Source organism: Anomaloglossus baeobatrachus, chromosome 1, assembly GCF_048569485.1.
Source record: "Anomaloglossus baeobatrachus isolate aAnoBae1 chromosome 1, aAnoBae1.hap1, whole genome shotgun sequence".
Taxonomy (NCBI): domain Eukaryota; kingdom Metazoa; phylum Chordata; class Amphibia; order Anura; family Aromobatidae; genus Anomaloglossus; species Anomaloglossus baeobatrachus.
In genome coordinates this window covers 481452672-481466845 of record NC_134353.1, presented here as the reverse complement: position 1 = coordinate 481466845, position 14174 = coordinate 481452672, and the positions used below count along the sequence as shown (strand labels likewise).

The 14174-nt window shown below is 47.1% G+C and overlaps 1 protein-coding gene across 2 annotated transcripts in view; it reads right to left on the bottom strand.

Moving 5' to 3' along the window:
• The window catches only part of EPS15L1 (epidermal growth factor receptor pathway substrate 15 like 1), a 297220-nt gene that overhangs the window by 156243 nt on the left and 126803 nt on the right, over nucleotides 1-14174 (bottom strand). For both annotated transcript variants that reach the window (XM_075315065.1, XM_075315074.1), the window contains one exon: nucleotides 11477-11674. In XM_075315065.1, the coding sequence (XP_075171180.1) occupies nucleotides 11477-11674 (198 nt within the window). The remainder of the gene's footprint in view (nucleotides 1-11476; nucleotides 11675-14174) is intronic.

Here is a 14174-nt window from a genome sequence, read left to right as displayed (position 1 = left end):
AAATGTGGCAATGTCACATATGTGTATTGTTTATTATTATTGCTGTTTTTTTCTCCATGAGGTAGTTACGTTATTTTTTTGCCAAGAGATGCAGATTTGGTGCTGAAATTTTTGCACCACATTCCTCTACCAAATCTGCATCTCCTTGCAAAAAAAAAACACATCATAACACATGCGGTATTGATGCGATTTTATGCGAGGAGAAGCAGGAATATGGTGAATAAATTTCAGCACCAAATCTGCATCTTTACGCAAAGAAAAAACCCCACACAAAAATGCCATTTTGGTGAGCTTTTCTGCCAGGAGAAGCAAATATGGTGCAAAAATCTGGTGCAGACATTTCAGCACCAAATTTGCACCTCCTGGCAGACAACCGCACTAAAATGGTGTCAAAACTTTTTTTGGTGCATTTTTTTTCCAAGAGATGCAGATTTAGTGCGTAAATTTATATACTATATTCCTGCACCAAATCTGCAACTCCTGGCAAAAACATCACATCACTATCAGATCAAAACCGCATCATATTTTGACAAGCTTTTTTTTGCCAGAAGATGCAGATATATGGTGTATAAATTTCAGCACCGAATCTCTTGGCAAAAAAACCTGTGGTTTTATAACAGGATATACAGGTCTGTGAACTCCGTGACTTCACTTGAGTGAGGTGAGGTCACTGAGTTTAATGAGGTCAATTGGGGTCAGTTTACCTGCAGTCATAGCTGGGGGATCATGGAAACTTCCACCTGTGACTGCAAATAAACTGAGTGATGTTACCGCTCATCGCTGCGGCTCAGTCTCTGCTTGAAGCCACAGCATGCATTCATGTTTTGTGCCTTCGCACTGTGCCTTCAGTATGTATGTAGCAGAGCCAGAATTACCAGGGGACTCTGTGTGAATTACATCGGAACTGGGTGTTTGGGGTTAATAAAGGGGGTGAAACAGAGTGGGTTTCTTTGTATTTTATTTCAAACAAGCTGTGTTACCCCCGGTGTTGCCTGGGATAATAACTAAGTGTCTCCGTCACCCTCTCAGTCCCAGTCATCCTCTCGGTCCCTGTCCGTGCCTCTACCCCTGTCCGTGCCTCTGCCCCTGTCCGTGCCTCTGTCTCTGTGTGTGCCTCTGTCTCTGTGTGTATCTTCTCTACCGATATCCTATTACCTCACACATAAGTGTCTTATACTAAGAATGTCCTTCATTCCTTATAGCAACCAACCAGAGCCCCTATTAATAACCTGTAGCTCCCAGTTTCATTGTCTTTAATGTAAGCGGTTTTTTTTTTGTGTATAACTGTAAAGCGGGGGTTAAATTTTCCCCTGAAAACATAGTCTATGACATTCCCTGAGTCAAATCAGGCAGCTGTGCAAAATTTTGTGATAGTAAATGCAACACACGGATTCCCTTAGTAGACATACACACGACATACACACATACATACACACACATACACTCAGCTTTATATATTAAAGGACTCTTTCAGTGTTTGCGTTTATTTTTTTCACTTACAGATTAGTTATGGGGGGTCTCAGACGCCCCCATTACTAATCTACGGCTTAGAAGCAGCTGTGAGTTGTTATTAACCCCTTATTACCCCGATTGCCACCGCACCAGGGGAATCGGGATGAGCCAAGTAAAGTTCTGGGATTGTCGCATCCAATAGCTTGGCTGCTATTTTTAGGCTCGAGGACCCAATAACCATGATAATACCACCCCCAGCTGTTGGCTTTATCGTGCATGGGTATCCAAATTGGAGGGGGACCGCATGCCGTTTTTTTAAATTATTTAAATGATTAAAAAAAAAAAAAAACACAACACATGCAGGTCTTCTTATTTTGATACACAGCCAAGATAAGCACATGGCTGGGAGCTGCATCCTGTAGTTGTCTGCTTTATCTGCACTGGGTATCATAATACGGGGGACCTTATGCACATTTTTTAACAATTTACTTTTACAGCACTTTAGGGACGCACACGAGCCTCTGATTGAAAGCAGTCAGACACACTGTCACACAGGGTGGGGGCATGTCTGACTGCAACCAATCAGACGTTGGGACTGCCGATGGGCGAGGAAAGCCGTCCATATGCATGAAGGATAATGAGCAGCCCTGGAAGTAGCATTACAGCCGAGCAGGAGACTGGCAAATATAACACGCCTGCTAAAATGCCCCTAGTCCTTCTGTCACCATTTTAAAGAGACAGATTCTGGCCCCCATAGATTTATATGGGGACTGGTGTCCGGCCAGATATCCGGGATCAATTCCAGGTCGGAACTGGGTGTTTGTTTTAAAACCTGGTTGGGCCTGCTGATCCCAGGTATCTGCAAGTCGGCCCAGCACTACTTACTAACCTTTCCCTGCTCAAGCCAAGATGTAATCATCTCACTCCAACATAGCTTCTTAAATATGTTGGTTACTACTTTTAAAGTCCCTTTCATGTGAAGTGCAATAGGTTAATTCGTTCACTAAATATTTTTAATCTTGCTGTAATCTGATGAACGCTGGTCTTTTGTCAGCTCATTCTGCCCCATTATACCCCTATTTAAAAAGAAGGGAATTTTGTTTACTTACCGTGAATTCCTTTTCTTCTAGCTCTAATTGGGAGACCCAGACAATTGGGTTGTATAGGCTATGCCTCCGGAGGCCGCACAAAGTACTACACTTAAAAGTGTTAAGCCCCTCCCCTTCTGCCTATACACCCCCCGTGCTCCCACGGGCTCCTCAGTTTTGGTGCAAAAGCAAGAAGGAGGAAAAAGAATTATAAACTGGTTTAAAGTAACTTCAATCCGAAGGAATATCGGAGAACTGAAACCATTCAACATGAACAACATGTGTACACAAAAAAACAGGGGCGGGTGCTGGGTCTCCCAATTAGAGCTAGAAGAAAAGGAATTTACGGTAAGTAAACAAAATTCCCTTCTTCTTTGTCGCTCTATTGGGAGACCCAGACAATTGGGACGTCCAAAAGCAGTCCCTGGGTGGGTAAAATAATACCTCGTAAGAGAGCCGTAAAACGGCCTCTTCCTACAGGTGGGCAACCGCCGCCTGAAGGACTCGTCTACCTAGGCTGGCATCCGCCGAAGCATAGGTATGCACTTGATAGTGCTTCGTGAAAGTGTGCAGACTCGACCAGGTAGCCGCCTGACACACCTGCTGAGCCGTAGCCTGGTGCCTCAAAGCCCAGGACGCGCCCACGGCTCTGGTAGAATGGGCCTTCAGCCCTGAGGGAACCGGAAGCCCAGCCGAACGGTAAGCTTCGATAATTGGCTCCTTGATCCACCGAGCCAGGGTTGATTTGGAAGCCTGTGACCCTTTACGCTGGCCAGCGACAAGGACAAAGAGTGCATCCGAGCGGCGCAGGGGCGCCGTACGAGAAATGTAGATTCTGAGTGCTCTCACCAGATCTAACAAGTGCAAGTCCTTTTCACATTGGTGAACTGGATGAGGACAAAAAGAAGGTAAGGAGATATCCTGATTGAGATGAAAGGGGGATACCACCTTAGGGAGAAATTCCGGAACCGGACGTAGAACCACCTTGTCCTGGTGAAACACCAGGAAAGGGGTTTTGCATGAAAGCGCTGCTAGCTCAGACACTCTCCGAAGTGAAGTGACTGCTACTAGAAAAACCACCTTCTGCGAAAGGCGTGAGAGAGGAATATCCCTCATTGGCTCGAATGGTGGTTTCTGAAGAACCAACAGCACCCTGTTCAGATCCCAGGGTTCTAACGGCCGCTTGTAAGGAGGGACGATGTGACAAACCCCCTGCAGGAACGTGCGTACCTGTGGAAGTCTGGCTAGGCGCTTCTGGAAAAACACAGAGAGCGCTGAGACTTGTCCCTTAAGAGAGCCGAGCGACAAACCCTTTTCCAGTCCAGATTGAAGGAAGGACAGAAAAGTGGGCAAGGCAAAAGGCCAGGGAGAAATACCCTGAGCAGAACACCACGACAGGAAAATTTTCCACGTCCTGTGGTAGATTTTAGCGGACGTTGGTTTCCTAGCTTGTCTCATAGTGGCAATGACGTCTTGAGATAACCCTGAAGACGCTAGGATCCAGGACTCAATGGCCACACAGTCAGGTTGAGGGCCGCAGAATTCAGATGGAAAAACGGCCCTTGAGATAGCAAGTCTGGTCGGTCTGGTAGTGCCCACGGTTGGCCGACCGTGAGATGCCACAGATCCGGGTACCACGACCGCCTCGGCCAGTCTGGAGCGACGAGGATGACGCGGCGGCAGTCGGCCCTGATCTTGCGTAACACTCTGGGCAACAGTGCCAGCGGAGGAAACACATAAGGGAGCTGAAACTGCGACCAATCCTGAACTAAGGCGTCTGCCGCCAGAGCTCTGGGATCTTGAGACCGTGCCATGAACGCCGGTACCTTGTTGTTGTGCCGGGACGCCATGAGGTCGACGTCCGGCACCCCCCAGCGGCAACAGATCTCCTGGAACACGTCCGGGTGAAGGGACCATTCCCCTGCGTCCATGCCCTGGCGACTGAGATAATCTGCTTCCCAGTTTTCCACACCTGGGATGTGAACTGCGGATATGGTGGAGGCCGTGGCTTCCACCCACATCAAAATCCGCCGGACTTCCTGGAAGGCTTGCCGGCTGCGTGTGCCGCCTTGGTGGTTGATGTATGCCACCGCTGTGGAGTTGTCCGACTGAATTCGGATCTGCTTGCCCTTCAACCACTGCTGGAACGCTTTCAGGGCAAGATACACTGCCCGTATTTCCAGAACATTGATCTGAAGCGAGGACTCTTGCTGGGTCCACGTACCCTGAGCCCTGTGGTGGAGAAAAACCGCTCCCCACCCTGACAGACTCGCGTCCGTCGTGACTACTTCCCAGGATGGGGGTAGGAAGGATTTCCCCTTCGATAATGAAGTGGGAAGGAGCCACCACCGAAGGGAAGCTTTGGTCGCCTGAGAGAGGGAGACGGTCCTGTCGAGGGACGTTGGCTTCCTGTCCCATTTGCGTAAGATGTCCCATTGAAGGGGACGCAGGTGAAACTGCGCGAAAGGGACTGCCTCCATTGCTGCCACCATCTTCCCCAGGAAGTGCATGAGGCGCCTCAAGGGGTGTGACTGGCCTTGAAGGAGAGATTGTACCCCTTTCTGTAGTGACTGCTGCTTGATCAGCGGAAGCTTCACTATCGCTGAGAGGGTATGAAACTCCATGCCAAGATATGTCAGCGATTGGGCCGGTGTCAGATTTGACTTTGGAAAATTGATGATCCACCCGAAACCCTGGAGAGTCTCCAGGGTAGCGTCGAGGCTGTGTTGGCATGCCTCTTGAGAGGGTGCCTTGATCAGCAGATCGTCCAAATACGGAATCACCGAGTGACCCTGCGAGTGTAGGAGCGCTACTACAGTAGCCATCACCTTGGTAAAAACCCGTGGGGCTGTTGACAGGCCGAACGGCAGTGCCACAAATTGCAGGTGTTCGTTTCCTATGGCGAAGCGCAAGAAGCGCTGGTGCTCTGGAGCAATCGGTACGTGGAGATAAGCATCTTTGATATCGATCGATGCAAGGAAATCTCCTTGGGACATTGAGGCGATGACGGAGCGGAGGGATTCCATCCTGAACCGTCGGGTTTTTACGTGTTTGTTGAGCAGTTTCAGGTCCAGGACCGGGCGGAAAGACCCGTCCTTCTTTGGGACCACAAACAAATTGGAGTAAAAACCGTGGCTCTGTTGCTGAAGAGGAACAGGGACCACCACTCCTTCCGCCTTCAGAGTGCCCAGCGCCTGCAGAAGAGCCTCGGCTCGCTCGGGAGGCGGGGATGACCTGAAGAATCGAGTCGGGGGACGAGAGGTGAACTCTATCTTGTAACCGTGAGACAGAATGTCTCTCACCCAGCGGTCTTTTATTTGTGGCAGCCAGGTGTCGCAAAAGCGGGAGAGCCTGCCACCGACCGAGGATGCTACTAGAGGAGGTCGAAAGTCATGAGGAAGCCGCTTTGTTAGCGGCGCCTCCGGTGGTCTTTTTAGGACGTGACTTAGACCGCCATGCATCAGAGTTCCTTTGTTCCTTCTGAGACCCTTTGGACGAGGAGAATTGGGACCTGCCCGCGCCCCGAAAGGACCGAAACCTCGACTGCCCTCTCCTCTGTTGGGGTATGTTCTGTTTGGGCTGGGGTAAGGATGTATCCTTTCCCTTGGATTGTTTGATGATTTCATCCAGACGCTCGCCAAACAGCCTGTCGCCAAAATTGGCAAACTGGTTAAGCGCTTTTTGGAAGCAGAATCTGCCTTCCATTCCCGTAGCCACAAGGCCCTGCGGAGTACCACCGAATTGGCGGCCGCAACCGCCGTACGGCTCGCAGAGTCCAGGACAGCATTAATAGCGTAAGACGCAATTGCCGAGGTCTGGGTGGTAATGGATGCCACTTGTGGCGCGGCCGCTTCAATTTGCGCCTGACCTGCTGAGATAGCTTGTAGCGCCCATACGGCTGCGAATGCTGGGGCAAAAGAAGCTCCGATAGCTTCATAGATGGATTTCAACCAGAGCTCCATCTGCCTGTCAGTGGCATCTTTGAGCGAGGCCCCATCTTCCACTGCAAGTATGGATCTAGCCGCCAGTCTGGAGATTGGAGGATCCACTTTGGGACACTGAGTCCAACCTTTAACCACGTCAGGGGGAAAAGGATAACGTGTATCCTTAAGGCGCTTAGAAAAACGCTTATCTGGACAAGCATGGTGATTCTGGACTGCCTCTCTGAAATCAGAGTGGTCTAGAAACATACTCGGTGTACGTTTGGGGAACCTGAAACGGAATTTCTCCTGCTGAGACACTGACTCCTCCGCCGGAGGAGCTGAGGGAGAGATATCCAGCATTTGATTGATGGACTCAATAAGATCGTTCACTATGGCGTCCCCGTCTGGAGTATTAAGATTGAGAGCGCCCTCAGGATCAGAATCCTGATCATCTGTCTCCGCATCATCAACCAGAGATTCCCCCCGCTGAGACCCTAAACCATATGATGTCGAGGGAAATTCTAAGCGAGCCCGCTTATTCGGTCTGGGGCTGGGGTCTAAGTCATAACCCTCAGCCTGGGATGTATGAGATACCCCGGGAGGACAATGTTGTACCAACTGAGGGGTGTCAGGGAACAATGATTCAACAGAGTCCCTTTGCTGAGATACCGGCCTGGACTGCAAGGCTTCTAGTATCTTAGCCATAGTCTCAGAGAGTTTTGCAAACTCAGTCCCTGTCACCTGGACAGTGTCAACAGGTGGCTCCCCCTGGGCCCCTCTTAGCAGAGGCTCCGGCTGAAGAAGTGTCACCGGGGCCGAACATTGCACACAATGAGGGTCAGTGGAACCTGCCGGTAGCGGGGTCGTACATGCGGCGCAGGCAGCATAATAAGCTTGTGTTTTGGCACCCCTGCCTTTTGTGGGCGCCATGCTATTGTTTTCCCTGAGTAACACAATAGGGCATATAGTCAGAATGAACTGTGCTCATACAGTGTAGAGTATATACTATAACAAATAATGTATCAATACACTACAGCACCATTGGGCTAGCACCACAGGTGCTGCTTACCAGCCGCCTAAATCGGTTGTGAGGCCACCAGAGACCGTGTCTGGGTCTCCCAGGGTTTGTCCCTCTCTGCAGCGTCGGAGGAGCTGACAGGAATGGCTGCGGCGTCCTGACGAGAGGAGGGAGCCGTGGGCGTGGCCGAGAAAGTGCGGGAACTGGTGCTCACACTGTGCACAGTGAGGGGGGGTGGAGTATGCAAATCATACTCCAGCCCTCAGTGCTGCACGTTCCGTGCAGCGTCCCGCCCTTCCCCTGCCTGTCAGGGCTGGGGGCGGGAGAAGAGGAGACTAGGCCGCAAGAAAGCCTGGGGACTCGAGTATAAGCCTGCCGCCGTAAAAGCGCGGCCGGCGCCGAAGTCCCCGGCGAACTACAAGTCCCAGCCGCGCCGCAGTTTCCCAAGGCAGCGGCGGTTAGCGCGGTAGCCCCTACATATAAACACACTCAGCGACGCTGAGTGTGTAATGGCACAGTTTAACCCGGTCAGCGCCGCGGTCCCCGGTGCACTAGCACACCCAGCAAAGCTGAGGTGTTGCCGTGCGTGGTCCCCACAGGGATACAGAGTACCTTCACGTAGCAGGGCCATGTCCCTGAACGATACCCGGCTCCTATCCAGCAGTCTCCACAGGAGTTGTGGATGAAGCACGGTCTCAGTGCCTGGAGACCGATAAGATCCCACTTCCACCAGAGCCCTGAGGGGGATGGGGAAGGAAAGCAGCATGTGGGCTCCAGCCTCCGTACCCGCAATGGATACCTCAACCTTAACAACACCGCCGACAAGAGTGGGGTGAGAAGGGAGCATGCTGGGGGCCCTATATGGGCCCACTTTTCTTCCATCCGACATGGTCAGCAGCTGCTGCTGACCAATCTGTGGAGCTGTGCTGTGCGTGTCTGACCTCCTTCGCACAAAGCAAAAAACTGAGGAGCCCGTGGGAGCACGGGGGGTGTATAGGCAGAAGGGGAGGGGCTTAACACTTTTAAGTGTAGTACTTTGTGCGGCCTCCGGAGGCATAGCCTATACAACCCAATTGTCTGGGTCTCCCAATAGAGCGACAAAGAAAAGAAAAAATGTACACTGACGAGCAAAAGGGTAACAATGTTTTGAACTTTTGAGTTCCAGGCTCCATATCTCTCCATCCACTACAGCTATGAACATGAGACTACCATTATTTAATAGACCATTATCTTGGCTACCTTATAAATAAATTTGACTTGCAAATATTTAGTATATAATTAGTAATGTAGATTCTTGTCATGTCACTGCATTATTACTGTTTTGCTCCTAAAAATCTAAATTTATTTTTTTATTATTTTGTTAGTATTTTGCAAATCCATGTTTAGCTTTCAACACTGCCTGAATCCTTTTGGGCATACTCTCGATCAGACTCAAGCATGTCTCAATTGAAATCTGATCCCAGGTCTCTTAACACGTACCCAATGTTGGTGCATATTAGTCGCCTCACTTAGGTGTTTATACAGCTTTTCTTCAACTCTACACGCAAGTGTTCGATTGGGCTGAAATCTGGGGACTGTTAGAGCTAATCCAGAACCTCTATTCCATTATCATTAAACCATTTTTTCGCCAATCTCAACAAACACCTCTGGTAATTGTCCTGCTGGAGCACTATATTGGCCTTTTCATACCAATAGTACTTGAGTGTATGAACTAACTCGTCGTGTAAGATGCTCACACATAGCTTCAGCATTGAGACCACCATCGATCCTGTCAAGTATCCAACACCTGTGGCTGTGAAACAAACCCATATCATCAGGCTTCCTCTATCGAAATTGACAGTTCCTTTAATTTTTCAATCATTTATCCCTTTTCCTTTTTTTCTTCCAGACCGATTTATACCCATCAGATCCTAGTCTATTGACTTTTGTCTCATTGTTCCAAATCAAAAGTTCCAATCTTCTACTGTCCTCCTGTCATACTTTTTTTTTTGCAAACTTGAGTGGAAGATCCATATGACGATACTGAAGTCAAGGCTTTATCACCTCTTTTCGGTCGACCATTCCAGACTTATGCACCGTGCGTCGCAAGGTGCTTGCATGGACATCTGTGATCTCGCTATTACGAAGCATAAGTGCCACCTCCACTGTCATGTTTGTTACACCAGAACTAGCAGAACTTCTGATGAGCCAACTTGTTGACTCCGATATTTTGCCTGGACATCCACTTCTTGGCTTTTGAATGGATAGACAGACTTCATTTCACATTCTTCTAACTGTCCTGGCACTCACATAATGCAGTTTGGCAATTTTCTTGGGTGAGAGACCGCTATCGATGAGCTGGATGATGCAGTTTCTCTTTTTTTTGGGAAATCTTCAAGACTGCGGTCATGCGACGCTCTGCTCTGTACTTGCTAGGTGTCATGGCGGTGTCGGAGTCTGTGCACACTGCAGAGTCTGACAGACAACCTGATGTCTCTTAGTTGTTCAGCCAGAGTGAGGCGTTTTATGTTCACTGGTCATAGGTCAAGCAGGAATTAATTAATGCTGGATTGTAAACTGCTGCTAGGAGCTCATGATGCTAATGACCACTAACAGCCGCCTCCACTTTTTATAAAGGTGCTGGTTTAGGTTCCTCATCGCCGATAATAGCTCAAGCGATTTCCGTCTTAGCGTGTGATCCAGTTACTGGTGATTAGTTGTATGATATCTGGTGTGGAAATATCCCTGTTGTTAGTTAATTTCCTCCCTGTATCTTATTTCTTCCTGTGTACGTGTTGTCTCTCCCCTGTGTCTGGTTACAGTGTATGTGTTTTGGTTCTCCCCTGCCTGCGTTATTTGTGGGGTTTGTTACTTTGGTCCCGGCCCTCCCCAGGGATGGGTAAGAGGGAGTGTTCGACCATGGTACAGACAGGAGTTAGGGTCACGCTTGTGGTCCAGACCTTGTTACCATCGAGCATACCTCTGGGATAAGGGACAGTGCAGGGTCCCAGTCTGAGGGTCAGTCTAGGTGCCCCTGCTCAGTTACCCATCATTCCCATGACAGCTGCTACCTCGAATCGAACCAGTGACCTTTTGCTTGGGAATCAACTGAATAACACACTGAGCTGTAGCGGATGGTCAAATATGGAGCCTGAAAATCAAAAGTCCAAAACATTGTTACCCTTTTGCTTGTCAATGTAAAATACATATAATTGTTATCGTTGCATTCGTTAAAGGCAGATCCATCAAAACATAAGATAAATTAATTCAAAATCGGGTAACTAATGACAAAACAATCAAGTTTCGCCCACAGAAACAGGAAAAACAAGAAAAAATGTAATAAGCTATCAAAACATTGTATCTAGTCTAAAATGATATCAATAAAAATATTAGTTTGGAGCGCAAAAAGCAATCCGTCACATATCTCCATATCCCGAAAATTGAAACCGTTGTGGCTCTCAGAAAATGGTGACACAATCAAACTTTTTTTTTTTTACAAATTCTGAATTTTTTTTTTCACTTGAAAACTGCCTGGTTGGGAAGGAGTTAAGTGACCATAAATGATGCACTTAATGCAAATATATCAATTGAAATTCATTGTCCATTAATATATATTCATACTGGGCATCTTTCAATTCACTGCTATTGAAAGAAGCTGTAACAATTTAGTTGGCAAGTGACTGTATACATGTGATCATGCGCCCTCACAACGACAGCACTGGGAAATTGGGTCAGTTGGCGCATCTCACACTGCCACAATTAAGCAGTCTGCAGTCACACACACTGACTGCAGACTCTTTCTCCAAACCTTAACCACTTTAATGTTTTTTTTGGATTAAGGGACTTTCCAAGACTTCTGGATGAGAGGCTATAGGCACCTCTAGCCTATTGACTAACTGAAGATGTACCAACGAAATGGAAGTGGCATAGTTCCGTGCATTATGTAATGGCCTTATAAACCCGTCAGTATATTAAATTATGACAAAGTAGTGTTTTAGTTTTAAATGAGAGTGTACCTGATTAATTTCTTCCTGTGTAGATTTCAATGACTTTATAATGGTCTCCAGTTGAATCTTTCCGGCTTGGATACTCTGCTCCAGCTGGTTCTCTTCCTGTTGTAATCTGTTTAGCTCGGATTTGGCCCTATTAAGTTCTTCTTCCTGCGCCTGTACATCTGATTCTTGGGACTGAATTTGTACTTTTAGTGAGGAGATCTATGAGAAAGCAGAAAAGGACACAATGTTAATTGGAGTAACTAATATGTTGTGCTTCTCACACAGCACAGTTTTGCTTCATTTTGTTTTGATTCTAAACCTAGAGAGAGGAAAAAAAGAAAAGATTTCAGACATGGTCGCATACTGTGGAATATGCCGCTAAATCCAGAGGACACAGGAAGTCTGCCTCCAATGTGTCCGAATGGTTTATTTTTTATTTTAAAATGTACCAATGATATTCTGATTTTTTTTGTTCCCCCAGAAGCATAACAACTGTGCCCCTTTTTATTTTATTTCACAGCATTTTTTTTTTCCTCATACATGCAGATTCCGCACTAAAAAGCCTGGGAATATGTTCCAAATTTATGGGAGAACCCGCAGCAGAAAATGTAACAAAGTAACCATCAAAATAACACCGCTATTACCACTATTAAAGGCCGGTATCCCCATTCCCATTTCTAGTAATACAGCTTTAGGGTACGTGTACACGCTGGGTTTCTGGTGCAGATATATTTTTGCCCCCCCAAAAAAGCATCTTGTGGCCAAAAAAAGCACCAAAAAAATGCACGCGTTTTTAGTACTTTTTTATGCGTTTTTAGGGTGCGGTTTTTAGTGAATTCAATGGCTGAAAGGGCAAAAAAACCCACAGGAAAAAAACGGACCAACAATTGACATTTTGCTTCTTTTTTTTCTACATCAAAAACTGCAAGGAAAAAAGAAACAGCATGCGCACAGCCTTTCTGATTTGTTATAGACTCTGCTGGAATAAGAAGAGACATGCAGATTTGGGCATCAAACTGCACAGGTCTTGCTTGTTTGTGGGTCTTTCCGTCTTAAGTCTGGATTTGAGCAAGTGAAATGCATGCTCAATTGGGTTAAGATCTGGTGATTGACTTGGCCATTGCAGAATGTTCCGCTTTTTTGCACTCATGAACTCCTGGGTAGCTTTGGCTGTATGCTTGGGGTCATTGTCCATCTGTACTATGAAGCGCCGTCCGATCAACTTTGCGGCATTTGGCTGAATCTGGGCTGAAAGTATATCCCGGTACACTTCAGAATTCATCCGGCTACTCTTGTCTGCTGTTATGTCATCAATAAACACAAGTGACCCAGTGCCATTGAAAGCCATGCATGCCCATGCCATCACGTTGCCTCCACCATGTTTTACAGAGGATGTGGTGTGCCTTGGATCATGTGCCGTTCCCTTTCTTCTCCAAACTTTTTTCTTCCCATCATTCTGGTACAGGTTGATCTTTGTCTCATCTGTCCATAAAATGCTTTTCCAGAACTGAGCTGGCTTCATGAGGTGTTTTTCAGCAAATTTAACTCTGGCCTGTCTATTTTTGGAATTGATGAATGGTTTGCATCTAGATGTGAACCCTTTGTATTTACTTTCATGGAGTCTTCTCTTTACTGTTGACTTAGAGACAGATACACCTACTTCACTGAGAGTGTTCTGGACTTCAGTTGATGTTGTGAACGGGTTCTTCTTCACCAAAGAAAGTATGCGGCGATCATCCACCACTGTTGTCATCCGTGGACGCCCAGGCCTTTTTGAGTTCCCAAGCTCACCAGTCAATTCCTTTTTTCTCAGAATGTACCCGACTGTTGATTTTGCTACTCCAAGCATGTCTGCTATCTCTCTGATGGATTTTTTCTTTTTTTTCAGCCTCAGGATGTTCTGCTTTACCTCAATTGAGAGTTCCTTAGACCGAATGTTGTCTGGTCACAGCAACAGCTTCCAAATGCAAAACCACACACCTGTAATCAACCCCAGACCTTTTAACTACTTCATTGATTACAGGTTAACGAGGGAGACGCCTTCAGAGTTAATTGCAGCCCTTAGAGTCCCTTGTCCAATTACTTTTGGTCCCTTGAAAAAGAGGAGGCTATGCATTACAGAGCTATGATTCCTAAACCCTTTCTCCGATTTGGATGTGAAAACTCTCATATTGCAGCTGGGAGTGTGCACTTTCAGCCCATATTATATATATAATTGTATTTCTGAACATGTTTTTGTAAACAGCTAAAATAACAAAACTTGTGTCACTGTCCAAATGTTTCTGGACCTAACTGTATTAGGCACTGCCTGTATGCTCTCAGCCAGGTACGTTTTACTCTGCAGCACTTTCTATAGCCACTGGGGACCACATTGCAGACTAGTTAAACAGGCGGATCCTTGGTGGCTTCTCCCTGCCTGCTGCCCCGGATTCACAAATCTCTTCCTATATACAATGAAGGAAATAATTATTTGATCCCTTTAAGAGTTCTGGCTCCTACAGACCACTTAAGATCCTCCTAATCAACTCATTACCTGCATTAAAGACCGCTGTCTTAAATTGTCACCAGTATAATATACTCCTGTCCACAGACTCAATCAGACAGACTCTAACCTCTACAAAATGGGCAAGACCAAAGAGCTTTCTAAGGATGTCAGGGCCAAGATCATAGACCTGCACAAGGCTGGAATGGGTTACAAAACCAGAAGTAAGACGCTGGG